The sequence below is a fragment of the Vespula pensylvanica genome, chromosome 5, assembly GCF_014466175.1.
Source record: "Vespula pensylvanica isolate Volc-1 chromosome 5, ASM1446617v1, whole genome shotgun sequence".
NCBI classification, from domain to species: Eukaryota; Metazoa; Arthropoda; class Insecta; order Hymenoptera; family Vespidae; genus Vespula; species Vespula pensylvanica.
Genome location: NC_057689.1, coordinates 6,553,624 through 6,579,571, shown reverse-complemented (window position 1 = coordinate 6,579,571; position 25,948 = coordinate 6,553,624). Strand labels below are relative to the sequence as shown.

Here is a 25,948-nt window from a genome sequence, read left to right as displayed (position 1 = left end):
ATTATGCAACATGTCAAATGGTGTATTTACTTTTTATTTTAGTATATTTGATACTTGAATAATTAAATGCAGCCGATTAGTTCGACAATACTTTTATTGTATAACAATCTTCGAATATATGTTATATCGAATAATGTCAATCACTTAGATTTTATCACGAGCAAATTATCGTATATGAAGACCCATAAAAGAAAATTTTGATAATAAGTAACAAGTATTGCCATCTAGTTCTCCAGAATAAAACTAATTTGAATAAGTTTATATCACATTCATTTTTAACTATGTAAAGACCTTACATAGATTTTGTATATTCATATTTTTTTTACTTCTCAATAAAATTACTATGAATGTTCGAATATGTGTTAATGTTAAAATATTAGTAATAGATATTTTAAAGTATCATACAAGGTTGTAACGTAAGTGCACAAAAGCAGCGATTTTAGCACACCTATGGATAATAGGAGAATAATTGAAATCCCTTACTTTTCTACATACGTTACTTTCCACTATAACGTACATATATAATATTGTTTTTATACATTCCGTGTAGTCTTTATCCGCATACAAAAGTGTCGAACTTCTAACATATCGTGGCAATAGGTATAAATAATACTGTATACCGATGTCCTGTCAAATAAAAACAATTGGCAATTTAAAAGACGTGAATAAAGTCAGAGAAATACTTTCTGGAGATGCTGATGTCAGACGTAAGTTCCTTTATCATTCATTTTTTATGGAAATAAAAACAATAGAGGATGCTTTTCTTTAAAATTCAGTAAATATTATATCTTTTAGCTGAATTTATTGCAAGTCATGAATTACCTTTGCAAGATTGTTTTGTCTCTCTTTCATCTGCCGGTGATGTTCTTGCACTGGCACAAAATAATAAAATGATCATATTGATTTGTAAGTATAATAACAAAGAAGCAAGAGATAATTAAAAAAATATCTGTTAAGTAAACGAATTATATATTTTTAGCAAAATGGGATTCACAGGAACCAAGTGAATCGAAAAATAAATTTCAAATTTTATGGAATGGAATAATTGCAGAGAATCAAAAGCAAGTATTTAATATGACAAAAAAATTATATTTAAAAAAAGATAATTAAGTCATTTATTAAATTATTTGTTTAGCGAATGGATTACTTCGATAATATGTTTACCTCTGATATCGTTGGGTAAAGTCAGTGCAGGTACCAATCCTGATTGGACATGTATAGCAGTAGGATTTAATAACGGCATTTTGAGATTTTATACAGAAGTAAGTTAATAATGTTATTATTGTCAAAACAATTTAATTCAAATTTATTTTTTATTTCTCAAGACAGGTGCATTATTATTAGAACAACAACTACATAATGAACCAATTCTTGGAATAAAATGCCAATCATCTTCCTTTCATAGGCATTCAATCAGTAAGCAACCATTGGAAGAATTGTATATAATTTATAGAAGTATCGTATGTATACTGCAGGGTTTTCCATTATTTTCAACTTTACGAGCATGCAGGAATCATTTAGCTAGAGGTATATATTGTCGTGTCATGTATATTATATTTATAAAATCTCTTTTATCAATATTACTTCAATTGCAGTGCAAGCTAAATGTAATGATATATCTCCAGCTACTACCTTATCATACAAAAAGTGGGAATTCAGAAATCAAGATATCACAAATGATACTGAAATTATTGGTACAACATCTGTGAGCAGTTTTAATCATTTGATGACTGCTTCCTTATGTGGTGGATACAATGCATTATATAGATCTAGTGCTCCACAACATAATTTGGTTATGGCTACTGGTAAAAGACCGTTCATTGGTTTTCATTATGCATTAGAAGGAGGCAATGCTCCTGTTTTATCTGACGTTGCTGCTGCAATGGCCAGTAAATTAGTAAATGCTATTGGAACTGCTGTTCCGTAAGTATTTAATAATTCTTCAATATTGTATATACAAAACAATACTTATTGTATACATAATATTGTATGTAATATTGTATACATAAAACAATAACTTATTCTATGAATAGTTGGTTTCGAAGCAATTCAAAAACTTCTGCATCACTTGAAATCTCTAAAAATAATAGTCAAGAATCTACTGAAACATTAAGCTGTAGGTACAGCATAAGTGATCTAATGAGAGAAGGTGATTCCATTGTTTGTAGTCCAAATAAAATGTTATCAGCTGTAACAGATGCAATGGGTAGAGTAATATTAGTGGATAATAAGAGAGGTGTTGCAATAAGAATGTGGAAAGGATATCGCGATGCACAATGTGGATGGATTGAAGTTGGAGAAGATAAGTATTCTGGAATACATAAGAATACTAATAAAAGCGTACGCACATCACACGTTCGCAACACATTGTTTTTAGTTATATATGCCCCAAAAAAGGGTGTAATAGATATATGGGGAATTCAGCAGGGTCCAAAAATTACAACTTTTACTGCCAGTAAAAATGGACGGTAAATTAATTAAGTTTATTTCCTATAATTATTACTCTTAAAATTATTCATACTGATACTGTATTTATAATACTGATTTTAGATTGCTGTACATTAATTATGGCCTGCTAGGTATAAATGAAACTACAAACTTAAACAAGAATGAAGCACAACATACTTGTGTATTTATGGATCCTCTTGGGGGATTAAAAGAAATAATTGTTCCGTTTCACTTTGCTCTTAGTAGTAAAAATGCTAAAAAAGCGTGTGACATATATCTTCTTCGTAAATTGAAAAATTTTCTAAGAGAAGAAGATTTTGATAAAGAAAAATTAATTACAGAAGTTTGTAATGTGTGCTTAGCTATGAAAACAAATGAAGTCAGATTGCAAACACTGGAATTGTTAATGAATACTAAGGATATTTTGCCTGATGCATTATTAGCTGCTACGAATTGTTTTGCTAAAACATTTGATGGATCTGGTATGAACATTTTTTAATTTAACAAAGATAATTAAAATTTGTTATAGTACTCTATATATAACGTATATAGTAAAAACATTTTATGAAGGATGTATTAGTATTAAAATATTATATATAGAAGATATAGAAAACAATTGAATTTGTAAATACAATTTATTTTTTATATTTTAGATTTGAATATCATGGAGCCAGCAGCAAAAATTGTATATAAATTAACTATTCAATTACAGAAAATAATAACATTTTATATGTTCATTATTAGTTCTGATTTTGACAATACAGTACAATCAGTTGAATCCTCTGATCATGAAAATTCAAATACTGAAATGCTAGCTTTAACATTATTAATTTCTGAACATGAAGTTGATAGAATATTAACATTACATAAAACTATATATAATATAGAACATGACAATGTTAAATCAGGATGTAAAGTGAAATTTAATGATAATGAAAGAAAATTTTTTAACTTCTTAGCATGTTTTGATTTTAGTGTATCAAACCTGACAGTTTTACAGAAGGACATTACATTAGAAAAGAAATACCAAATTTGTGAGTATTGAAATAAGATACTAGTTAATTATCTGTTGCTATTTATATAAATTGTCTTTTTTCATGTTTTATCATAAATAACTATGTATGTTTCAGCTGTATTGATTTTTGAAAAGTGTATGTCTTTTCATGAAACTATTGAAACATGGAAAATTGCTGCTGCAAATAGTAATATTCAGCCACATGTTTTTATGCAGCTTGTATTAATTTATTGGATGTATAAAGAGGGTGATAGGAATTTAGAATCAACACTAACGCAATTTACACGATTATTGCATGTTATTTGTTCATTAAATAGTGAGTTCCAAGGCATTCAATGAAAAACGAAAAATATAAGCAAAGTTTTTTTAATAAACATTTTTTTGACTTCGATAGGTATAGAAGAAATATGTGTAGATTGTAATGAGAACTCTTTATGGTGGAAAGACGTACGTACTATTTTAACTGAATCCTTAAATCCTCTACATGCTTATACTGCAGCATTGGCATGTAGAGCAGTTGCTGTAACATTAGAAAAGTATAAAGACAAGGCATATAATACTACAGAAGAAACTTATGATAGTAACAAAAATGATGCTGATGATAGTAATAATGATTCACAAGCAAAAGTGGAAATAAGTAGTAAAGGAACTAATATTGTACCGCATGAAGAAGTACATAATTCTATAAGTGAATGGGAAAATGTTAGTAAGGATACATGTCAATTTACTTTACTTATAGGAAACCTTGAAGATGTTATGGTTTTAAATGCAGTTGTAAGGTAAAAATTACAATATATATAAAGTATAAGCATGAAATAAAAGTATTATGTAAAAGTATCTATTATTATGATAAAACATTTTAGGCAACAACCTTTGAGAGATCAAACAATTGACTTTTTTACATTACCTTTTGAAATACAAAATATTTCTTTGGGAATGATTTTATCTAATGGAAAAGGTTCTGATTTAATCACTTTTCTAATATAATGAACATTATTGTGGAATATATAGCTTCATCTATGATTTTAGGTTCTGTTTCTGAAATTGTTGCAAAATGGTTAAGTTCAACAGGTGTACATCCTGTACAATTGGTAGATACAGCTGACATAGAATTTGAACAATTGCATTTTGTGGAAAATGTAGTACCTGAGAAAGAAGTATCTGCTGTTAACTTACAAGAGGATGCTATAGAGGATGCACCTTCTTCATCTGTAGAAAATCAAACTGAGCAAACTACAAACACAACAGCACAAGCGTGGGTGCTAGGCAAGATATACTTTGCAAGCAGTAAGATTTGATGTTATAATTTAATCTTCAAGTGACATTTTTATTATTTCTAGAAAAATTGACTTTGTTGAAACATCACTTTCCATATAGTTTAACAAGCAGCGTGCTTCTTGCAAATTTATGTTGGGAATTTGCTATGGCTTGGAATAAAAATGTATCAGAATTAGAAGGTCTTGATGCGGCTCTAATCGTTTTGCGTCATATACCTATGAAACATATGCAACATGGTAAAAAATGATTTTCCTATTATATTATAAATATTTCATTAACTTTACACATATATATAAAATAATTATAATAATATGAATATATATTTATGAATGTCAAAATGATAGAAATTATACTAACAGGTGTTTGCTGTCTTTTGTGGACATTACATATAAAAAAAAGGATGGAAGCAGCTGGAAAAATCATGAATAAGCTAGGTAAACTGCCAAAGGAGAGATTATCTATACAAGAAACTGGACTTTCTGACAAGCAATTAGTTACATTCCTGCAACATTGTGTTACATTTTTTGATATATTTAGTGAAGTAAGATAATGATCTACCTTGTAAGGTTAAAATTTATTAATAATTTTGATAATGATTGCATATAATAACTTTTTATGTATAATTATTTAAAAACTTTATTTTTTTTTATTAAATGGTATAAATATTATAGGCTGAATTACTGGAAGCAAGTAATAATATATTACTGAAATCAGAAGAATTATGGGAAGGTCAATCATCTGGACCACAACCATTTGCACTTTCAGCTTTATCACAAACACCTGCATGGTATGAATTAATTATGCTACATTTGCAGATAACTAATATTTTATACATGATGGCATATTTCAATCTAAAGATATCAAAGCCTCTGAATAACTTATTTGAAGGAGTGGTAAGGATAATATATATAAAAATTTTCTTTTTAATATCATTAATAATCATCAAAAAATAAATAATAAGGTTTTATTATTTTTCAGACTCAGCCATATTTTTTTCAAGATATATCAGATAAAATAATGTTTACTTGGAATCATGATGATAGAAAAGATAGTTTACGTTTAGAATTTTTACGTCACGTAATTACAGCTTCTATGGATTTCATTCATCAAGAAACTGTAGATGGGAAAACATTAAGTTCTACACAAGCTGTACTCTGGATGAGCAGATGTCAAACACTAGGTTCAATGTGGAAATTAAATAGTGATGAATTAAGGATTCATCAAGTTTGTCAACTTTATATTAATGGATTTGATAGATTAGCAGAAGAGGTAGTTTAATAAAAATAACACGATTATTTTTTTCTCTGTGATAACATTTTATTATAATACAATAAATTACCACCTCTAATATTTAAAGCAGTAGGTTATTACAAACACATCTTTAAAAAGAAATTTACATGTGTAATCATATTCAATTAGGTTGCTGCGGCTGTGAATGACACTGAAAGATTAGCAACAGATTTATTGCCTATAGCTGGAAGAAGAATGATGGCATATCTTTCAAAATCACCAGATTTATTAGAAGAAGTTTCACGAATAAGTACAACACTAATTAAATACCTTGAAAGTTTAGTAAGTTCACGCATTAATATCATATATTAAATAATTAAAGAGTATTACTAATATAATTTGTATATATTTTTTTATAGGATATGTCAGAATTAATTCTTACAAACTGTTCCAATAATGATACCATAGAATTAATTCATAAAATATCAAGATATTTACCCGAGTCTCACTGTGAATTTCATGTAGTACAACGGATGTTAGATGCTACTTTTATATATCAAGATAAAACGTAATGTTAGATAAAATATATAGATTGTGTAATTAAGTTATATTCATTGGTTGTTCGTATTGCAAATTTTATGTCATTTTATGTTATATACAGCATAAAGCAAACCTAATGAAGCTTATATATTATATTTTATTTTGTATTATATATTACAGAAATAAAGTATTATAAGCAGTAATTTTCAAAATAATAACGTTATGTAGGAGATTATATTATACGTATTACTGTGCATAATCTACTGATTAAAATTTTTTAATAGAAGTAAATTTTCTAGCCTAATAAAAATTTTCGGTATGTAAAAAAAAATTTCTAAAATTCAGTTATTAATAAAGATCCAGATTGAAAAATTTTATATAGAAAATTCTGAAATATAAAAAATTATTTGTATAGAATAAAATAATAGAAAATATAAATTACTTATTCACTGTATTTGAAACTGAAAACAAAACAAAAATAAAATCAGACTGTCTTCACTTGTGATATTTACAAGTTTTATTTTTTTTCTTTTCTTTTTTTTTTTTTTTTTTTTTTTACATTATTATACAAGATTGATGCAAATATATTTTTTAACAAAATTAAATTATTTGACGAAAAATTGAATTGTAATTCACAACATTTTAATTTTGCAGAATCTACAAATGCATAAAAAACTGTCAAATTCAATATTACAACAATATTTCCTTAAGATATTAAAATATGTTAAGCATAATATGCTTTATTTACGTACATTTGAATAAAAAATGAAATAACTTGGTGATAAGTATTGCAAAAGATAAGATTAAAAGATCTATGTGCTTTAAGGCTGTTCATCACTCCTGGTTTTATGATGGTTTATGCCAATCATGAAAATAGGCGTAATTCTTGACTGATTTTGATAAACAAGGTCTTATTTTAAAGACGAAAGTTTAATCTAGGACCTCACTTTCTCGAATTTTTGAAAAAACTTTATTTAACTTGAAAAAAATCGTATTAGAAACAGGTATTTTTTTCAAGTTTATGCATAAATAAGCACGAAGTTTTTTCGGGTGGGACCCAAGAGTGGGGCTCTTGGGCGTGGGCCTTTTGGCGGGTTTGTTTCTCTTGATTTATTTTATTTCCTTTTCTGTCTTATTTTCTTTTTTCCTCTTCTTTTCTTCGCAATGGACAAAATAGGAAGAACACCCAAGCATTGGAACTAGTCTTATTTCCATTGGACCATCTTCCAAACAGTGTTAGGAGTCTGAATTCTTGATAAAATGGAAACGCGAATTTTTAAATAGAATCATCATAATTTTAACACACACGGAGGCGATTAAGTTCTACAGTAGACTTCGTTTTATCGTTTGAAATTTAGAAAGCACGACCGATCGTATTGAATAATGGTGATTGAAGCTTCCATTATTATGACAGTCCTGATATCCATAGGTCTTACTTTTCTTCAGTTAGCATTGGGACCTGAATTTTCGGTAAGTGGCAAATACCTCCGGTATCGTCTATTTTAAAATAGAGTTATAGCTTGCAAATCTCCAGATGTAGCAACCTCCATGTAGTAAGATCTGGATCGGTATTACTTGCAATATATTGAGTATTACTAAACGAATGGCTGCATATTTCAACGTATTTTCAAAATCTTTTCAATCAAATTCTGCTTACGCTTGTAGTTCATATTTTGTTCATATCTGTCGCTAAAGTTACATATACTTCGAGCGAAAGATGATGAACAGCCTTAATGTAAAATGTTCAACAAAGATTTAAAAACATTTTAGTTGATAGCCTTAAGTAGATCATAAACGTGTAATAACATTACATAATTTATAAGTTAGAGAAATTTAAAATCTATTATTTTTATTGCTGCTTTTTATTTTACATATGTGATAGTGCCACATTAACTTTTTTTTGTTTTCTTTGAAGTATCAAAAATATACTTTAAAAAAAACAAAAATCAACAATATGTTTGCAAAACAGTGAAAATAGAAGATTAAGAAATTTTTCATAATTGATGTTCCGATATTAATATTGACCTTACTAACAACTGTTTTATATCATATAAATAAAACAGAGTTTTTTATGCAATATATTCGCGATTTATAAATTTATAAGTAATAAAAATAATTCAGCAATGTTATCACTTTATATCACTTGTTTCAAAACAATAAAGTTATTACACATTTTTTTGTATCCATCGTAAAGCATTTCTAACATTTGAGAGGGTAACTCTACCGAGAAAACTGGCGATCAATTGATATTCTGGCATTGTGCGTCTCCCACATGAACGTGTTGATAACAATTGCCGATAGGAACTTTGTTCATTTTCATCATTTAATGTTTTTCTTAATAACAGTGTACTATTGCGGCCTTCACAAAGGACTTTGGTTGTCAAACACAATAGCCACTCCATGATCTATAATAAAAGCAAAATTGTTTTAATATTAATGAGATACAAAATTCCTGATATAGATAAAGAATATAGAAGTACATACTTCATTACTAGAAGGTACTTTGCCTTCAGTTCTAAACCATGAACTAGGTGCCCATAAATACAATTGCATTATTGTTGCTGCCATTTCTGCATTATGTCTCTGTAATTAATCATAGAGTATAAAATATATATTATGTTATTATATTTTTTTGTATATACAATTTTTTAAACTTTAGTATTTCACAAACCTTAGAAAAATTTCTCGAAAGCATATTGTTTATCAAAGCAACAATAATGTTTGGAACATCATTTGAAAATGAAGGAAGATGCTGCTCTTTATAAGTATAATTTTTAAGTACAGCCTTTTCATCAGGACTTTCAAGGAATGGATTCTTTTCACCAAAAATTTCATAAGCTATAGTGCCAGCAGTCCAAAGATCTGCTTTAGTATAATTTATACTTGTGAAAGGTCCAGGAGTTGCTGATATGACCTCTGGTGCCATCAGTGCTATATTGCCACCTTTGTCAATGTTGTCAGTATTATAAGGCATATATAAACTGTAAGTTTTGTCAGCTAAACAACAGCCAAAATCGGTGATCACCAAAGAAGGGCAATTATCAGTCTCCTCTGATAAATCAAGTAGTATATTATCACTCTTGAGGTCTCTGTTGTGTCATAGAAAAAAAATGATAGATAAAGATGATTAAATGATTAATAAAAATACATAGTATATTGATATTAGTACTAACAAAAGAAATTATAACAAATGAAATTATGATTCAATCTTAATATGCTTCATATATCTTATATAATGTAGAAACATCAAATTAGTTGAGTAATGATATAATTTTAAGAACTTGTAAAATGAATTTGATTTCAATTACAATTGGATATGAAGTTTCAATTACATAAAATGAAATATGCAATAATTTGTAACAGAATATAGCAGTGTGTACCTGTGTGCTATGCCATGAGCATTTATATGAGCAATTCCTTCCAATAGCTGAGCTAGTAATAATATTGATTCGCGTATATTCACACTATGTGTAGATAAATATTCTTTCAAAGTAGTATCATATCTAAAAGGAACAATTATCTATATTCAAAAAATTTTGCAATATAGAATTCTACTTAGTTTATTTTTTTGGAATAAGTACAAACCTTTTCATCAACAAAAAAAGGCTCATATTTCTGCCAGATCCATGAGGATTAATTCGTGCTGGTAGAGCATCAGGATATATTACCCATGACTCAGGTAAAGCTGGGACTCTATCAGTAAATACATAATACATTACTACAATATTAGGATGAGGAGGCAACACAGACATATTTTCAGCCATCCTTTGTTCCCATTCTGCTAATTCTTCGTTGTTATGCCGATTCCTAGCAGGAATAGTTTCACGATACATAGCTCTAAGTATTGTTGTTGCATTGGATTCTGCATCATAATTGAACATCATTTTTAATGCCAAAGGAAATAAATGTATATCTTTATTCTTGCCATAAGTATCTGATTGAATGATGTTTTCAATATGCATAGTTTCTTTAGATCTTGCTGAATATACAGCAGCAGAGCAACCTTTAGCAATGATAGGACCAATTTCAAAATCTTTTAGACTTACGCCATCTTCATTGGTTTTAGTTACATCATAATTTTTATCATTTTGGGGCATGTTCCATTGTAATTTTGATATTGCTTCCTAAACATATAGAAATACCTATAATAACATATAAATATATATTTTACTTAATCTATAAAATTTATCATACACGAATTTCCCAGCAAACTCCTTCTAATTCATCATCTTTCGTTAATATTCCACTTCCTGATGCTAATGATGTACCAACAAGTGCAAAAAATGGAGCAGAATCACCAAATACAAGACGTCTAGCTGCACGTTTTCGTAAATCAGCAGCAAGCCTACTTGTGACTCTTTTTAAGATATTATCAACAAATAAACGTCTTGCATGAGATCCCAAGAACCCAAAATGTCTACCTGTTGTAGAGACATTAGTGCTATTCCCTTGGGGCTGATGGCCCTGGGATTTGCCTAAATTTATTTAAAAAAAAGATTAAGATGTTACTAATACTATTAACAAAATGTTTGTAAGTATCAGTCATTCATTCTAGATTCTACAAAAAAGTAATATGCATAAGAATTGATATTTTCTACATACTGCTTTTTGTTTTTGATGCTACATATCTTGTTGGATATTCACAAAACATATGCACAATATATAGCACACTTATAATACAGTATCAATAGAACTATATGATTGTGACCATAACAGTTCAAAATTTAAATATTTTTTCATTAAAATCTTAATGACCTTGATGGAGCACGTTTGGAATGAAAAGAAAATATGCGTTTTCGTAACTCACCTACTTGCACAACGTGTATCTTGTTGAGGTAATTCTTCGGATTATCGTTAGAATATAAATTTTCTTTATTTCTGAGGGTACGTAGTAAGACCCGACCATTTTGTAGGAAACGGTAAGTTGCCGCCCGAATCGACATCTCTCCAGTTTCTTGGGCTGAAAAAGCCCAACGGGCTAATCCACAAGAAAACACTTTCACGTTAAGAAATCAAATCGTTATAATAATCACAATTGTTTTAAAAGGATTTTTATCGTATAACGGTAAAATACATCGAAATGTCACGTTACATTTCACGGTTCGTTCGTTACGTCTTTATTACGTCGTTGAAATTGAAAAAAGTTAGATATATGTGTCACTACATTTTAACTACATAGGTGTATGATTAACTTAGGAACGTATTCTTAAAACAAAGTGCCACAAGAGCAAAGAAAACACACTTTATTCAATCGAAATAATTTAATTTATTTACTTTAGATCATAGTGTACAAATATATGGGAAATCTAATGGAAAAAAATATTATCATTTTTATACAAGAAAAGAAAAACAAATTAACAGAATAAGAGATAATAAAATTAATTAATAGCACTAATTTTAACTTATATTATTGTTGAAAAGTACGACATTGTGACAGTACCGCCATCTGTATGAACTAGTTTGTGCTTTTATACACGAAGTAATAATCACTATATTCTTTATTTTATATTTTATATTAATATTTATTCGATTATTATTGAATGTCAATTATTAAATTTATTACTATATATTATATTTTGTATAATTCATAGTACAAGATGAATCCAATCTTTAATAGAAATACTTTGTCCGGCACTTTATATTTTTGAAATTTTGTGACATTATGACGCGCTAAATCGTGGCACGATATTTGAATTCAACTTAATAGATATAGATTTTTTATTACGGTATAGAAAAAATAAATGTAGAATTATATCGAATATTATTATATTACGTTTTTATATGTGAAAATACATAAAAAAAGCATCAAAACTATGGATAAAAATATACTTTTAGGTTTACACTACACTTTTTTCTATTTTTTTTGCGCATTAATATTTACATAAAAATTCCGTTCGATTTAATAGGAGCGATACCGATAAGATCTTGCATAATATGCCGTTTTACTATCAATTGGATTGCAATTAAAAAGTGCATCACCACGTGTTCCATCAGGACAGGTACAAACAGCAATATGACGCCTTGGAGTGCAAACGGCATTTGGTCCACACTCATAACCAGTACATGGATTTTGACAAGTGAAATCTATGCAAGCTCGATTATCGGGACATTCACTATCGCTAAGGCACTCTCCCCGTTGACATACTTTTAGAGCGTTACCAATATAACCAGTAGGACATGTACAAACTGGTCTTTCTTTACCTGTATTATCATGACCAGGAGTACAAATTGCATCTATACCACAAGGGTTTGGTTCACAAAGATCTCCTAAAAATATAACATCTTATTATTTAAAAGCTTATATTTAAAAAAATATTTTAATAATAATACTTTTGAAACATATTAAATACTTGGTTCAAAATTTCTGCAATATACAAAAGGATTCCCTGTCATATGTCTTGGACAACTGCATACAGGAGTAATATCACGTAAGTTACAATCAGCATTTACTCCACATACACCATCACAAGGATTTACACATTTTTGATAGAAACAAGCAGGTTTGCTAGCTGGACAATCAGAGTGAGTAGTACATTCTGGATGGCAAGAAAGATATGGATTTCCTGACCAATTCTATAAAACCATAAAATATATAGATAATGATTAAAATATTAATTATTATTTCTATTGTCAGCAAACTTACATGTGGACATGTACATTTGGCAAGATGATTGACAACATCGCAATTAGCATTTTTACCACATTTACATGGACTTTCACATTTAAATAAAGATGAACATGCTAGATGATTAGGACATTCATGGTCGTTTTCACATTCATGACGACAACCAGTTAAAGGCGATCCTTTATAACCAGAAAGACAAGTACAAACAGGTATTTCATTAATTACTTCACATCTTGTATTTTCTCCACATGGACTAGGTTTACATGCTGCTTCTACGTATTAAAATGAAAAACGTTTTATTATCAATTATTAATAAAAATACTAATAAGAATACAGTTGTATATTGCTCTTGATTATATTCATATACATACGCGGATCGGCTAAATGACAATTATTAGAAGGATTGCCTGTATATCCAGGTGGGCAATAACATTGAGGTATGTGATTTTTGGTCTCACATGATGCATTTATACCACATAAACCAGGGCATGGATCAACACATTTATTATTTATACAAGTTTTAATTCCAATACAGTCTTCATTAACTAAAATTGAATTTGTATTTTAAATACTTTGAAATCTGTAGAAGTAACTAAATACAATAAAAACAAAAAATATCATATTTCTTAACTTTGCTGTTTTTTTTTTATAAAAATATAATTATTAATAAATATAATATAATAAAAAGTAAACATATTATAGCATCTTATTATATTAATTTCTTGAATTATATACTCACTTAAACACTCGACACGTATACATTGTGAAAGAGGATCGCCCATATGAAGATTGAGACAAGAACACACAGGACGCCCACGACTTATTGTGCATTTCGCGTTGATTCCACAAGTGTAGTTATCACAACCACCTTCGAAACAAAAAAGAATTATTTTAAAACATGTTTTAAATATTGTTTAATTAAAAAAAAGAAGAAGAAGAATATGAGAGCTTTACCAGATGCGATTATCCTTGATTGTAAGTACTGTCCGCCGTTGACCATTACGGCGAACGCTACCAATAGTATTATTAAAATTCGGAAATGCCCCATTTTTTAGATTTATTTTTAAAAACTTTTTATAATTTATACAAAATGTACAACAATTCTAATTGGTCTACAAGTGAATATAATATAACATAAGGAAAATATTAAATTAAAATTCAATGATCAATATATAGATCCTTTGCAAGATCCGTGCACGATGAGCAAGTGCAGAGAATTGGCGAAATAACACAATGATCGGTCCAGGTGATGAAGGTTTAAAATGAAGACCCCACTTTCCAGAAACTTTAACACAACTTCGCCCGCGCATAACCCTGAGGTACGTTCGTGGAATGCGTCTTGGATTAGCATAATTTGTTCCTGTTATACGCCTACAAATTTTTTTTAAATATCATCAGTACTATATCAAGCGTACGTCCCACTGATGTATCCTGCTTAACATACAACGAAATAGTCTAAGAAAGACAACTATTTGAAGCTGTTCCTTTATTAAAAAGATAACTATTTAATGTTTAATTAAAAATATAGTTTTAAAAAGCATATTGTCTATATATATATATATATATATATATATATATATATATATATATATATAGACATATATATTGTAGTAATAATAGAATTAAATTTGGTGAATTAACGCATATATAAAAAACATATATTTCTAATAATATTAAATATAATTTCTATAGGTATAATGCAACATTATACATTTTAATTGGTATTTTATCAATAAAATCTTCAGAGAAAATTATTTTTATATTACAATTATCAATAGAATTATTTTGTTTATCTTAAAAGTTCGTATATTTTTTTAATACGAAAATAATTACTTATTCCTCTCAAAGTAGATTATTATTATTACATTATGGCTCGATTCCTTAAAAAGCAACTTGCATCGAGGCCGCGTTGAATCATTTCAATGACGCATTTTAATGTGGCACAGAAGGAATATATTGGAGGAATAAAATTTTTTTCCAATCAAATTTTTGCTTTATTGTAACTATTTTATTTATACCTTTTATCAAATGGTAAATGGTAAATTATTTTTCATGACTGTTTTCTAAAAAAAAAAAAATTGTATATGATCAAACTGTAATTAATAAATATTTAACATATGTTCTATAATATATAAGTAATATATAATATCAAAAAAATCAGATTTATAAAGTTAATTATTAAATTTAACTAAATTAATTAAAATGAGTTGATATACTCTACTTTGTAGAGTAAAGGATTATTATATCATACATACATTAAGTATTATCAAAATTGTTGTACAAATAGAATAGAAAAAAAAAAAAATAGATAACAGTTACCTCTTCAACATTTTGAATAATTTTAATAGTTATATGTATTAAATCTATACAATATTAAACGTTTCAAAGCTAGTCAACGTTTTTGGTAAATCATATGACTACTGCATTTAAGCCCATTTCATAAATATTCAAAGACAGTAGGTTGTTATCTTTCAGAATTATTATATAAATATAACATAAATTATTTCGAATACGTTAGGTATAAGCTTATACCAAAGGATTAAAAATATCTGTATACTAATATTTATAGAACGATCATTATTAGTGTTCTTGCATACTATAAATGTTCTTTTTTCTTATACTAACATTCACTGATGTACTTTATTTTCAATTTTATTGGGTAAAAGTTTTAAAAATTCTTCATAGGCAGTAGCAAATGATTCGTCGTCTTCATCTTCCAATAATTCTTCGTACTCTTGATCTATTTCTCTAAAATTTCAATTTAATAATAGTAATTATTAATAAAACAACTATATTGCAAAAACAACAATAAATTAAAATTTTTATATTATATCATCAATTAATACGTACGCTTGTTTTTCAGAATCACTAGCATCTGTTGCTGCATCCTGTAAGAATTGGCTTTCTTCAGCAGATAGTACTTTACCATCAGGACCATACAGAACAAGTTCATTATATTCATGTTGCATTTTAGTTGAATGTATAGGTTCTGGTAATGAATTTTGACTGGATGAATTATGACTATCTCGTCCCCAATTTCCATTACGCAACTGATGTACACTATCGATCATGCGACCCACACTTGAATCTGCTCTTCCTTCTGTGACTAATTCTGTTAAAGCACGCATCATATTTTCCATTTCTTTTCGGCTACCTCTTTTATCTCTTTCTAAAGTATGTCCTGCCAGCTAAAAAATAATCGAAATTAACATATCAGAAATTAAATAAAAATTAGGATAGCAATTATTATTAGTTATTTATAAATTAACATACTTTAAGTGCTTGGCATATATGTTTAGCAGAATTTGATCCTGGATTTTTCAATACAATTGAAATAAGTTGTATTAGCTGTTCTCCTAATTCAAAAGCAAGCACATCCCCCATTTGAACAACTAATTCTGCTAGGAATAATATCAATCCATGGCATTTCATCTGTTCCTCTTCTGTGTGTTTATCATTTTTCTGCCAAGTAGAAGCTTGTTTCTGTGTTTTATCCTTACATCTATTTAAATTATAAAAATAATAAAGATATATAATAAGAAGTAAGAGTGAAAATAAGATGTTAATATTAACAAATCTGTTGTTATATTTAGGCCTATTTTAACTTAAGGTATGGAAAAATATAAACTTGCAGTGAATGTAGAATTTCTCTGAAAGGTTTTTGTTCCTCTCTTGTCATAGCAGTATCAAGACACATAAATATACGAGCACCGCTATATCGGAAATTTCCTTCATTTATACTCTGCAATAATTGTCAATTATAAATAATATATATTTATGTGAATGAACAGTAACAAAAAATAAATAAATAAAAATGTTATATACCTGTACTATTACAACTTCTACAATTTCTTGAAGTTCAGTAGGAGATTCACAATAAAGCTTGATATTGTTGAGAAGTGGTGGTACTAAAGATGCAAAACTTCCAGGATTCATAGTTAAATAATGCATCACACTAGCTAGCTGATGCATTGTATTTGCCAAATTTTGTTCCTGATTATCTAGCCGTAACTCCTATGAAGAATAATGAAAGATGATAATATAATAATATAATAATTTTTTTTGATTTTAACTATAAAGCAACCTTAAGATCCATCTGTACTATACAAATACATATATCATAAGTTTGAAAATTTTGTATACTCGCATATTGATCAATATGTTGTTCAGACATCTGTAATACTTAAAATTTCCTTACTTCTTGTTCGTCATGTTGACGTTGTCGAGATGAATGTATGGAATCAGAAAAATGTTCATAATGTTGCCTTTCTATTATCTGTCTGTGTTGTAACTGTGTTTGACCTGGTAACTGATGAGGTAATTCTCTTGCTAATTGAATTCTATTTTGGACAGAATGTTTGGGCCAAATCATTGATGGTGGTTGCTGCTTCAAAAATAATAAACATTAAAATATAAAAATACAATCAGATAGAAAATCTATTACAAGTGAGATTAGCAAATTGTTATATATATATGTGTATATATACCATAGGTACAACATAACTCTGGCATTTAGGAACAAATTCAGCAGCATCTACCGATAAAGTTGAATTTTCAACAATACTGTTAATAGATTCTTGTGATTTGTTTTGTTCAGAGCAGTTAGTCACGGTAGAACCTGTATAAATTTTCTCAGTGGTAAGAGAAAACAACATTCGAAAATGATAGTATATATAAGACAAAAAATATTTATATCATAACACGAAACGAACCGACAGCTGGATGTGCACTACCGGCATAATGCGGTCTTCTCAATGTTTGCTGTTCTTGCGTATTTTTTGGCATTGGCACCCAAGAACCACGACCTCGTCCTCGACCGCTTACACGTCTTTCCACATAAGAATTGCCACTTTCATCTTCACCAAGACGATCCATTTCGTTTGTCGATCGTTCTCTGCTTATACTTTAAGGTTAACAAATCTAACCTTATTGGGACCAAACGTCTCAAACGTATTGTATCTTCGGCATTAGGCTTCAAGGTGCACGACTCATGTCTTCGTACCGATTGCCTGACGCAAAAAATTATTGTACTTGATATGTTAATGCCGTTATATTTGATAAACGTGCATAGACTGACAATCAGAAGACCTCCAAATCATAGCTACCAAATACTATAAGAGAGTGTTCGTTGTTAAACATTAAGGCGGAAATTCGTGAAATAGTCATATAAACTTTCTAATATAAGATAATGCGATAAATTTGGACCTATGAATTCTCACAAATATTTTCAAATCATTGCAAGTTCATTAAAAAAGATACAGTTTGAAATTAAATCCTGTATCGAATATTATAGAAAAGTATATAGACTGGATGATGCATGTTAGTTAACCAAAATATATGAAAATACATATATTCATAATTGGAGCAAAACGGAAAGTTCAATAAATATAGAACATAATCATCACACAATAGTTTTTAAATATATTTTACCTCAAGAAAATAAATACAGTTTATGTATATATTCCCATTAACACAAGTGAGAAGTACGTTCTAACTTATTCTTTTTTTACTCTGCCATAACGCGAAGCACTTGAATCTTGCCACATATAATTTTCATATCGACTAAGAAAATGTAAGATCATATATATAATATTATAATAAAAATAGAATTTACTGAATATCAATTTTATTGAATATAATATAGAAAGATAAAAATATTATTTAAAAGAAGGAAAAAGTATGGATAAGATGACGTAAAAAACAAGAGAATTTTACAAGCGGTCCCATGGTGTAATGGTTAGCACTCTGGACTTTGAATCCAGCGATCCGAGTTCAAATCTCGGTGGGACCTAATCTAAATTTTTTTTTTACTATTACAATAAAATTATTTTATTTAAAATATAACTTATATTGCAAACACAAAGTACATCTCTACGTTAATCGTAAAATAATATATTAAACTAATCATAATAATTCCCAAAACTTGCAAATGATATCCATGGAAATATGACCTCAATAAATTTATACCCTTACCTATTGTCTGTGAAAAACATTATAAATATATTAAATAAAATATATCTAGATTCATCAACATATAATTTTTATTCATCAAGATTAATTAGAAATACGATTATTTAGAGTGAAAGAAACTTTGAAAATATGAATTGCTTGAAATCAAATGAAACATATCTATAGAAATTTAGTAATAGTGCTAAAAATAAAATAACAGTAGAGAGAAAGAGAAAAAGAAAGAGAAAGAGAGAGGGAGAGGGAGAGGGAGAGAGAGAGAGAGAGAGAGAATACAGCGCCAAAGAAGAAGACCTAAGACTAAAAATTTCAAGAACGGAATAGGATAGCATTTATGTTCATGTTATTTCAATGCTTACTTTACCAGATGGCGCGATGAAATTAGTGAAGACGTACAATATAGCATTAATATAATAAAAATTATTAAAATTATTATGCTCGTTCAGCAGACCGATATTAATTCCAATCCACAAAGTGTACGTTATTCACCGTTAAAACATCAAATTTTGGTTGAAACAGAACTGCATTCTCAATTTTGGTGTCGTCCCAGTGTACCCGAAACGTTTGTACGAGAATTTCTATCGCTTTAAATTCCCTTCTATCTGGCTGACAATTATCATACTTTCTTCTTTCTTCCCATGAATGGTGAAAAAACTTATTTATTATCAAATGTACTTTTCTGATTTACTGATTCCAACGATTTCAAGAAATAATTTTTGTCTTCCTTCAACGAATGAAAGAAGTCATCGATGATAGTCCGATTGTGCATACATATATTGAAGATGGAAATCTCATTATCAATGGCGATTGCAGAAAGAACATAAGATCACATCCGCTGGTTATGCGAGCTAAAATATTTATAAATTCTGATGTAAAATACAAGATGGAAACGGGGTCGCTAACTGATCGCGCCTGGCTGGAGAGAATCCAGAAATCAGGCAGAAAGCGCGGTGGGTAGTCGGCGTTATTGAGGTTGTCGATGGAAATGCAAATGGCTGTCATCATGATGTAGTTCGGGTCTTATTTTTCCTTGCCTTGAGACACAAACAATCGCGAAAATGTTGAATCCCCTTAGAATACAATATTCGTAATGGCGCTACGGATGAAGGTTAAGCTTGCGGTTTTGTGTGCGTGAATTAAAGGCGGGGTAAGTGTACAAAGTACGCGGGAAAATCTTCCTCATGGCTGGATACACGCGCCTTCCAGTTAAACTCATCCGGTAACTGATCCGAAGTACGTAAGCGCAAACAATTAGCAATTAATCGATAATACGTATTTCTTTCCATACGTAATCAGTTAACATAAGTAAATCTAAGGTATTTCCTATACGATTATTAATTAAAGTGATTTATGCTTATCGTAGTACACTAATAATCACGAGCGGAAGATAAACAATAGTGTCTACCGTGCCGCGTGCTTTCGAGCTTAATTACACCATGATGCGTTGTTATTCAGTTTTCTTAAATATATATATTTTTTTGTATTTCTATCACCTTTGTTCGTAGATTAAATTTTGTTCTACTATCGCGTCGATTACAAGTGCGTGGATTATTCGAAGAAAACGTGCACGTGTTTCTTTAACCGATCTGATACGTGTTATTTCGCGTTGCGATTATATGTATGTATATTCGAAATGTTAAGGAAACAATTGAAATCAGAATATAAATTCATATTTTGATAATGTTTAATGATCATAATGTAATCTGTGTATCATGAGTTACTGGATTACTTGAAAGCTGAATTAACCTTTCTTATTGAATATAAGTTAGTCGTATGTAGCAATGTATTTATGAAACATATAACAAATATGCTATAAGAAGGCATTATATTTATTAAAGTAATCTCAAATTGTAAAGCTGAACAAATTTAAACCGTTGATCTTGATAAGATAACATTGATAATAATGATTATTTGACCTTTCAGATTTAGTAAAATATCATTTGGATTTTATAGAAATTGTTTCTAAAAAATATTATATATTTTTATATAGATTTCTATACATTCTTGTATATATTTTTTTCGCAGGAGTTTATCAAACAATAAAGAATAAGTGGTAACAGCGATAGTTATGCCAGCTGTAAGTGTTTACGATCCTGTTGCGGCAACACTCCGCCGTACTTTAGAAGGTAACCAAAGGAAAGCAACAGACGAGCTATCTACAAGTTTACTTGTTAGCGCATCAAAAATTCTTCAGGGAGAAGTTCAATATAAAGAAGTTGATGATTATCAGACAAAAATTTTGGATCAACTCAAAGCTAAATATATTGTTTTGAGTTTACCAAATTCGGATAATCTAGAAGATACAAAATCTAAAGATGGTACAACGTATGTAAAAAAAAACGAAGGTATGAGTAAAGGTCCTACATTGCCAGAACCAGCTGTTACTTTGTATTGCTCCAAGAAAGTAAATCTAGGATGGAGAGGAACATTTCCAGTAGGTGCTGGCATGTATAATGTTGGTAATACTTGCTATCTAAATAGTACACTTCAGGCATTATTTCATGTGCCAGCACTTGTAAATTGGTTATTATCGGATTCACATCATACCTCAAAATGTGAACAAAATGGTGAGTTTTTTATGTATTAGTTTCAAATACCAATTTTACCATTACTAAGCTGGAACGATATAAAATTTTAAAACCTTAATGCCACTGTTTTGAATGGTGTTTTGATAATAGGATAGTTTTAGATGGAGGTGGAGAGTGCCTTACTTGCGCAGTGGCCAAGACTCTACAATTCAGTCATCAGAAGTCAGGATGCGCCATCAAACCATTCTATATATATAATAAATTAAAACGTAAGTAATATAAAATGTTGACTTATATAATATAACGTCTATATAAAAATATTAATTAAGATTGATTGATATAATATATAATAATTTTTAAAACTCTAGTTATCTGTCGAACTATGGTACCAGGACAACAAGAAGATGCTCATGAATTCCTACGTTATTTATTAGAAGGAATGGAACGAGCTTATCTAACAAGACGTAAAGCAGGAAAGTTAGACAGTTATTCTAAAGAAACAACACCTATCAATCAAATATTTGGTGGTTATATACGCACTGAAGTTAAGTGCTTACAATGTGGGCATGTTTCTACTACGTTTCAACATTTTCAGGTAAGCAAATAATTAAAACAAAAAATAAACGCGAAGTAATGATAATGGATATCATAAAAATCTTTCTTTATATTACATAGGATTTATTGGTCGACATACGTAAAGCGAGCACATTGGACGAAGCGTTAAATAGTTATTTCAGTCGAGAACAGTTGGACAATAACGATTATAAGTGTGAAGCTTGTAAGAGAAGAGTACCCGCGACTAAACAATTTAGTTTAGAAAGAGCTCCTAAGGTTTTGTGTGTTCAGTTAAAAAGATTTAGTGTCTTGGGAGGGAAAATATCTCGTCATATAGATTTTAGACAAACAATAGATATGGGTCCTTACCTATGGAGAGAACCAAATGAACCTTTGCTGCAGCTCACTTATAAGCTTATGTCAATTGTTACACATATGGGCCCATCAGTAAATTGTGGGCATTATACAGCAGTTGCACAAATTTCAACTGGTCAATATTACTCCTTTGATGATTCATGCGTAAGTATAAATTTTCCAGTCGTAAATCAAGAAGCATATAACTTCTTAATAGAATCATTTATTTATTTATTTTTTTTTTTTTAATTTGTAGGTTCGTCCAATTAGTCTTAGCAATGTATTAAATACAAATGCATATATAATGATATTTGAAATGGAACCTAATCAAGGTCAAATAAATAATCAACAGACAGTTAAGATGAATGGCATGTCATCTGAAAAAAGTGTATTATCTTCAAGTCCTTCTAGTAAGCCTCTAAATCCAAAAGCATCAACGTCTGACATATACAATGGATCTGTTAATGGTTCGCCCATCAATAAAAGTGGTATAGAAGGTTCAAAGATAGGTGCACAATTATCCATACAAAAGAACATAGGACTTCAGCTTCCTCTACAGAAGTGTACAAGTATCAGTGGAACACAACTGTCACAAAAGTCACAAGATAAATCTCAACCATGGCTTGCAGTACAGTTTAAGAAAGTATTAAGTGGAAATAGTTTAGTACCATATGACGGATCAAGCGAAGAGGAAGAGATTAATACTTCTGCATCAAATAAAAATCGTGTAGTAACGAATGTGTCTACAATGAAAACAAATCTTTCGCCTACTGTAGCTAATGGTGCACAGAAGGTATCTACAGTAAAAGACTCAATACCTAAAACAGTTCCTACCTCAAAAGAAACACAAATATTAACGACGAAGCAGTCTAATAATTCAACGTCTTCAAGTCAAAGTAATTCTGTTCAGTGTACGAAAGTACAGAATGTTTCTAATGGTAATAGTTCATTAACTTCCTTGAAACATCAAAATGGTAAATCAGAAATAAATGGTAAGATTGAAAATAGTAGCAAGGAAAAATCTTATCATCCAATTAGAGTAAAAACAGGCCAAGAAGAAAAAGTACTTACCAAAGCTGCAAGTAGCAGTATAAAGGGTTGGCAAGTATCAAAGGATGCATTTTCTCCTATATCAAATGCAACCCCAAATGGATGGTCTGTGACTGATAACAAGTAATATATTTTCATTTGATTAATTTTTAATCATATATTAATTTTGTATCTGCTTTATTGGTGTGCTTTAAAAAGATTAACTTGTCTTTTGAATAAAATGTAAGAATAAAATTTTTAAATAATTAACTTAAACAATTTATTATATTTGAATGTATCTTTCAGAGAAGATTCAACTAAATGCAGCCAAAGCAATGTAACACCAAGTGCTGCAGCATTAAGAGATTTTAATGGAACAAATCGTTCGGACACTGTCTCAAATTTATTAAAAATGTCTCATCGCGGATATGGCAGTTCCTTAGGTTTGTATAATCTAATAATAATATTAAAAGGAAGAGGTTGACTGTAAATGAAATGAAAAAAGTCCAATGATTAGAGTGTATCAATAAATCGAATTCTTTTATTATTTTTATAGTAACAAATTGGCGTGGCAATAGATGTCATTTAGAACGTGAAGTTGATAATGACAGACGAGAAGAACGTAAACGTCACATTAATGCGGACGATGAGGAAGCAGATCGAGGTCGAGTAAAAAAAGTCAAAGAACACAGAATGTTTGGTGATAGAATAAGTACCGGATATAATTTATTCCAAGAGTATCAAAATGGGAAGACTTGGAATCGATCAATTAGTGGTTACCATCGAGAATCTTATTATAATGCTTCCAATAATACGCGGCTACGACGTAATAGTAATTATAGGCATCCTCGTTATAGATACCACAATAATTCTCGCGTACATTGGCAGCGTGGATAAAAGAAAGCAAAAAATTATATGAAATAGCCTCTACATTCTGATGTTATGGGAGATATGGTATTAGTTCGAAGTTGCTGATCGATATACAGTTTCACTGTTTATTGAAAGTAAACTGTCAAAGCCTATGTCTCAGCGCTGATTTAGATTATTAATTCATAAAGTATCTCAGTGTCAGATATATAATGTGGTTCATTTATTGCATTTTAACTCTTGCATGTTCCTAAAGAGTTCATACCGTGGTTTGATTTTTTTTTTCTTCTTTTATTTTAAAGATGATATATGACTAATGATAAGGAGGTTGAGTATCGATAATACATATATATACCAATTTTGTGTTCAAAACAAATGTAAAGAATTATTATTATTATTATACATTTTACTATAAATGCTTGAGTTTTACTTTTACATGATATTTAAATATGAATGCACTTTGTAAAATTTCTATCATTTAAAAAAATTATTTTTGTTTTCTTTTTTGCTGAATTAAAGTAGGTTCATGTATAAAGATAAATTTAAATTCATATAATTTATAACTACAGGAACATAATTGTTTTCTTAAGAATTGAATATGCTCATTTAAAGTGTAAAATAATTTTCACTTATTTATGTGATACATTAATTTGTTGAGAAATATAATTCATTCTAAAAGAATTACTATAAAAAGACAGCACCTGGATAAAATAGCACTTCTTTGATATTACAGATATTACATTTAAATACTAATACAAATAAATAATGCTATCCGTCCTTCAGTCTTTATCAGTGATACTCGCCTCCTGTTCTGTAATTTGTATTTATATGCAAAGAGATTATTTAATGTTTTAGTAAGAGACACACCAATCTGAAAAATTGTTCTTTCTTGCACATTTCCTTAATAAAAGTCAATAAATTCTATTTTAAAATAATTGTGGTATCTATTTCGTTTAAAAGTAATTTTGAATCAATATCTGTTAATATTTGTGTGTAAATTGTTTCTTAAATAATAAACTAGACTCAATATTGAAATAATGTCCGTAATGGATTGAACATATTAAATATTAGCTTTAAAGGTAATCGTAATAAAATATTAGTTCAAGAAAATTGTAAATTACTTAGATTCGTAAGTATAGGACTTTTCAATAATAAGAAACAAGGATTAAGATTGCAAAACTATAGAGAATTTGTTAAGTCAAATGTGAAGTAGATCCTGTCTGCTTTCACTTACAATACCTCGTTACATCATTTTACGAATTAAATACTAGCCAAAAGATGTCATTAGTATCTCATATTGTAAATCGCCGTAGAAATAACAATCATAAAAAAAATGTCAACTTTATGTACAAGATATAAATCTAAAAAAAAAAATTCATTTGTATTTGCCATTAGATTAATTTACTGAAATAAAACAAAAGTATCTAGAAAAAATTGATGATCGTATATCTTCAACTATTATAAATAGAAACGCAATTATTTCTTTTGTTTTTCTTTGTCTCTTTTCTTGTT

At 29.1% G+C, this 25,948-nt stretch overlaps 5 protein-coding genes and 1 non-coding gene across 16 annotated transcripts; 3 read left to right on the top strand and 3 right to left on the bottom strand.

Annotated features, from left to right (window-relative positions):
* Positions 1–402: 402 nt before the first annotated feature.
* On the top strand, positions 403–6,714 carry LOC122629324 (rab3 GTPase-activating protein non-catalytic subunit). 4 transcript variants are annotated; one of them, XM_043812663.1, is made up of 19 exons: positions 404–707; positions 796–906; positions 980–1,061; positions 1,136–1,262; positions 1,326–1,527; positions 1,626–1,923; positions 2,034–2,468; positions 2,551–2,930; positions 3,102–3,482; positions 3,579–3,779; positions 3,858–4,242; positions 4,327–4,421; positions 4,493–4,729; positions 4,804–4,977; positions 5,101–5,282; positions 5,413–5,634; positions 5,720–6,010; positions 6,161–6,313; positions 6,391–6,714. In XM_043812663.1, the coding sequence occupies exons 1-19, from the start codon at positions 623–625 to the stop codon at positions 6,541–6,543; spliced, it is 4,194 nt and encodes a 1,397-aa protein (XP_043668598.1). In that variant the 5' UTR covers positions 404–622; the 3' UTR covers positions 6,544–6,714. The 4 variants fall into 4 exon arrangements, with proteins under 4 accessions (XP_043668600.1, XP_043668598.1, XP_043668596.1 ...); XM_043812661.1 differs by having other exon boundaries at positions 1,596–1,923; XM_043812665.1 differs by lacking the exons at positions 5,720–6,010; positions 6,161–6,313; positions 6,391–6,714 and having other exon boundaries at positions 403–707; positions 1,596–1,923; positions 5,101–5,307; positions 5,413–5,550.
* Positions 6,715–7,131: 417 nt separating this feature from the next.
* On the bottom strand, positions 7,132–11,639 carry LOC122629198 (serine/threonine-protein kinase Pink1, mitochondrial). The gene is made up of 7 exons (XM_043812334.1): positions 11,319–11,639; positions 10,706–10,986; positions 10,097–10,635; positions 9,892–10,014; positions 9,183–9,600; positions 8,996–9,094; positions 7,132–8,916 (listed from the first exon to the last, which is right to left on the bottom strand). The coding sequence occupies exons 1-7, from the start codon at positions 11,452–11,454 to the stop codon at positions 8,677–8,679; spliced, it is 1,836 nt and encodes a 611-aa protein (XP_043668269.1). The 5' UTR covers positions 11,455–11,639; the 3' UTR covers positions 7,132–8,676.
* A 118-nt stretch (positions 11,640–11,757) lies between these two features.
* Positions 11,758–14,342, bottom strand: LOC122629200 (neurogenic locus notch homolog protein 3-like). Its single transcript, XM_043812335.1, has 6 exons — positions 14,091–14,342; positions 13,876–14,004; positions 13,508–13,681; positions 13,155–13,408; positions 12,862–13,084; positions 11,758–12,778 (listed from the first exon to the last, which is right to left on the bottom strand). The coding sequence occupies exons 1-6, from the start codon at positions 14,182–14,184 to the stop codon at positions 12,411–12,413; spliced, it is 1,242 nt and encodes a 413-aa protein (XP_043668270.1). The 5' UTR covers positions 14,185–14,342; the 3' UTR covers positions 11,758–12,410.
* A 1,109-nt stretch (positions 14,343–15,451) lies between these two features.
* Positions 15,452–18,748, bottom strand: LOC122629059 (polyadenylate-binding protein-interacting protein 1). Of its 3 annotated transcripts, XM_043812059.1 has the most exons (9): positions 18,567–18,748; positions 17,849–18,145; positions 17,624–17,754; positions 17,335–17,523; positions 16,962–17,150; positions 16,769–16,878; positions 16,410–16,638; positions 15,987–16,324; positions 15,452–15,884 (listed from the first exon to the last, which is right to left on the bottom strand). In XM_043812059.1, exons 2-9 carry the CDS (start codon positions 18,009–18,011, stop codon positions 15,764–15,766), a joined length of 1,470 nt encoding a protein of 489 aa, XP_043667994.1. In that variant the 5' UTR covers positions 18,012–18,145; positions 18,567–18,748; the 3' UTR covers positions 15,452–15,763. The 3 variants fall into 3 exon arrangements, with proteins under 3 accessions (XP_043667994.1, XP_043667993.1, XP_043667996.1); XM_043812058.1 differs by lacking the exon at positions 18,567–18,748 and having other exon boundaries at positions 17,849–18,508; XM_043812061.1 differs by lacking the exon at positions 18,567–18,748 and having other exon boundaries at positions 17,335–17,520; positions 17,849–18,508.
* Positions 18,749–18,855: 107 nt separating this feature from the next.
* On the top strand, positions 18,856–18,927 carry Trnaq-uug. Its single transcript has one exon. It is a non-coding gene; the product is annotated as a tRNA-Gln (tRNA).
* Positions 18,928–19,464: 537 nt separating this feature from the next.
* LOC122629057 (ubiquitin carboxyl-terminal hydrolase 36) lies at positions 19,465–25,870 on the top strand. 6 transcript variants are annotated; one of them, XM_043812056.1, is made up of 8 exons: positions 19,465–20,053; positions 21,129–21,670; positions 21,787–21,900; positions 22,000–22,226; positions 22,307–22,705; positions 22,797–23,713; positions 23,876–24,012; positions 24,126–25,870. In XM_043812056.1, exons 2-8 carry the CDS (start codon positions 21,172–21,174, stop codon positions 24,464–24,466), a joined length of 2,634 nt encoding a protein of 877 aa, XP_043667991.1. In that variant the 5' UTR covers positions 19,465–20,053; positions 21,129–21,171; the 3' UTR covers positions 24,467–25,870. The 6 variants fall into 6 exon arrangements, with proteins under 6 accessions (XP_043667991.1, XP_043667990.1, XP_043667992.1 ...); XM_043812055.1 differs by having other exon boundaries at positions 19,465–20,250; XM_043812057.1 differs by having other exon boundaries at positions 19,465–20,336; positions 21,793–21,900.
* Positions 25,871–25,948: the final 78 nt, after the last annotated feature.

Coding starts and splice junctions, on each gene's coding strand:
- LOC122629324 (XM_043812661.1), top strand. CDS start 623: ATGTCCTGTCAAATAAAAACAATTGGCAATTTAAAAGACGTGAATAAA. Junction 708..795: donor TGGAGATGCTGATGTCAGAC/GTAAGTTCCTTT, acceptor TATATCTTTTAG/CTGAATTTATTGCAAGTCAT. Junction 3,483..3,578: donor AGAAAAGAAATACCAAATTT/GTGAGTATTGAA, acceptor TGTATGTTTCAG/CTGTATTGATTTTTGAAAAG.
- LOC122629198 (XM_043812334.1), bottom strand. CDS start 11,454: ATGTCGATTCGGGCGGCAACTTACCGTTTCCTACAAAATGGTCGGGTC. Junction 10,987..11,318: donor GATACACGTTGTGCAAGTAG/GTGAGTTACGAA, acceptor AAATAAATTTAG/GCAAATCCCAGGGCCATCAG. Junction 9,601..9,891: donor GCTCATGGCATAGCACACAG/GTACACACTGCT, acceptor ATGACACAACAG/AGACCTCAAGAGTGATAATA.
- LOC122629200 (XM_043812335.1), bottom strand. CDS start 14,184: ATGGGGCATTTCCGAATTTTAATAATACTATTGGTAGCGTTCGCCGTA. Junction 13,085..13,154: donor CCAAATGTACATGTCCACAT/GTAAGTTTGCTG, acceptor ATGGTTTTATAG/AATTGGTCAGGAAATCCATA. Junction 12,779..12,861: donor TTGCAGAAATTTTGAACCAA/GTATTTAATATG, acceptor TTATATTTTTAG/GAGATCTTTGTGAACCAAAC.
- LOC122629059 (XM_043812059.1), bottom strand. CDS start 18,011: ATGGATCGTCTTGGTGAAGATGAAAGTGGCAATTCTTATGTGGAAAGA. Junction 17,755..17,848: donor TAGTGCACATCCAGCTGTCG/GTTCGTTTCGTG, acceptor AAATTTATACAG/GTTCTACCGTGACTAACTGC. Junction 17,524..17,623: donor AGAGTTATGTTGTACCTATG/GTATATATACAC, acceptor TTATTTTTGAAG/CAGCAACCACCATCAATGAT.
- LOC122629057 (XM_043812056.1), top strand. CDS start 21,172: ATGCCAGCTGTAAGTGTTTACGATCCTGTTGCGGCAACACTCCGCCGT. Junction 21,901..21,999: donor TATATATAATAAATTAAAAC/GTAAGTAATATA, acceptor TTAAAACTCTAG/TTATCTGTCGAACTATGGTA. Junction 22,706..22,796: donor ACTCCTTTGATGATTCATGC/GTAAGTATAAAT, acceptor TTTAATTTGTAG/GTTCGTCCAATTAGTCTTAG.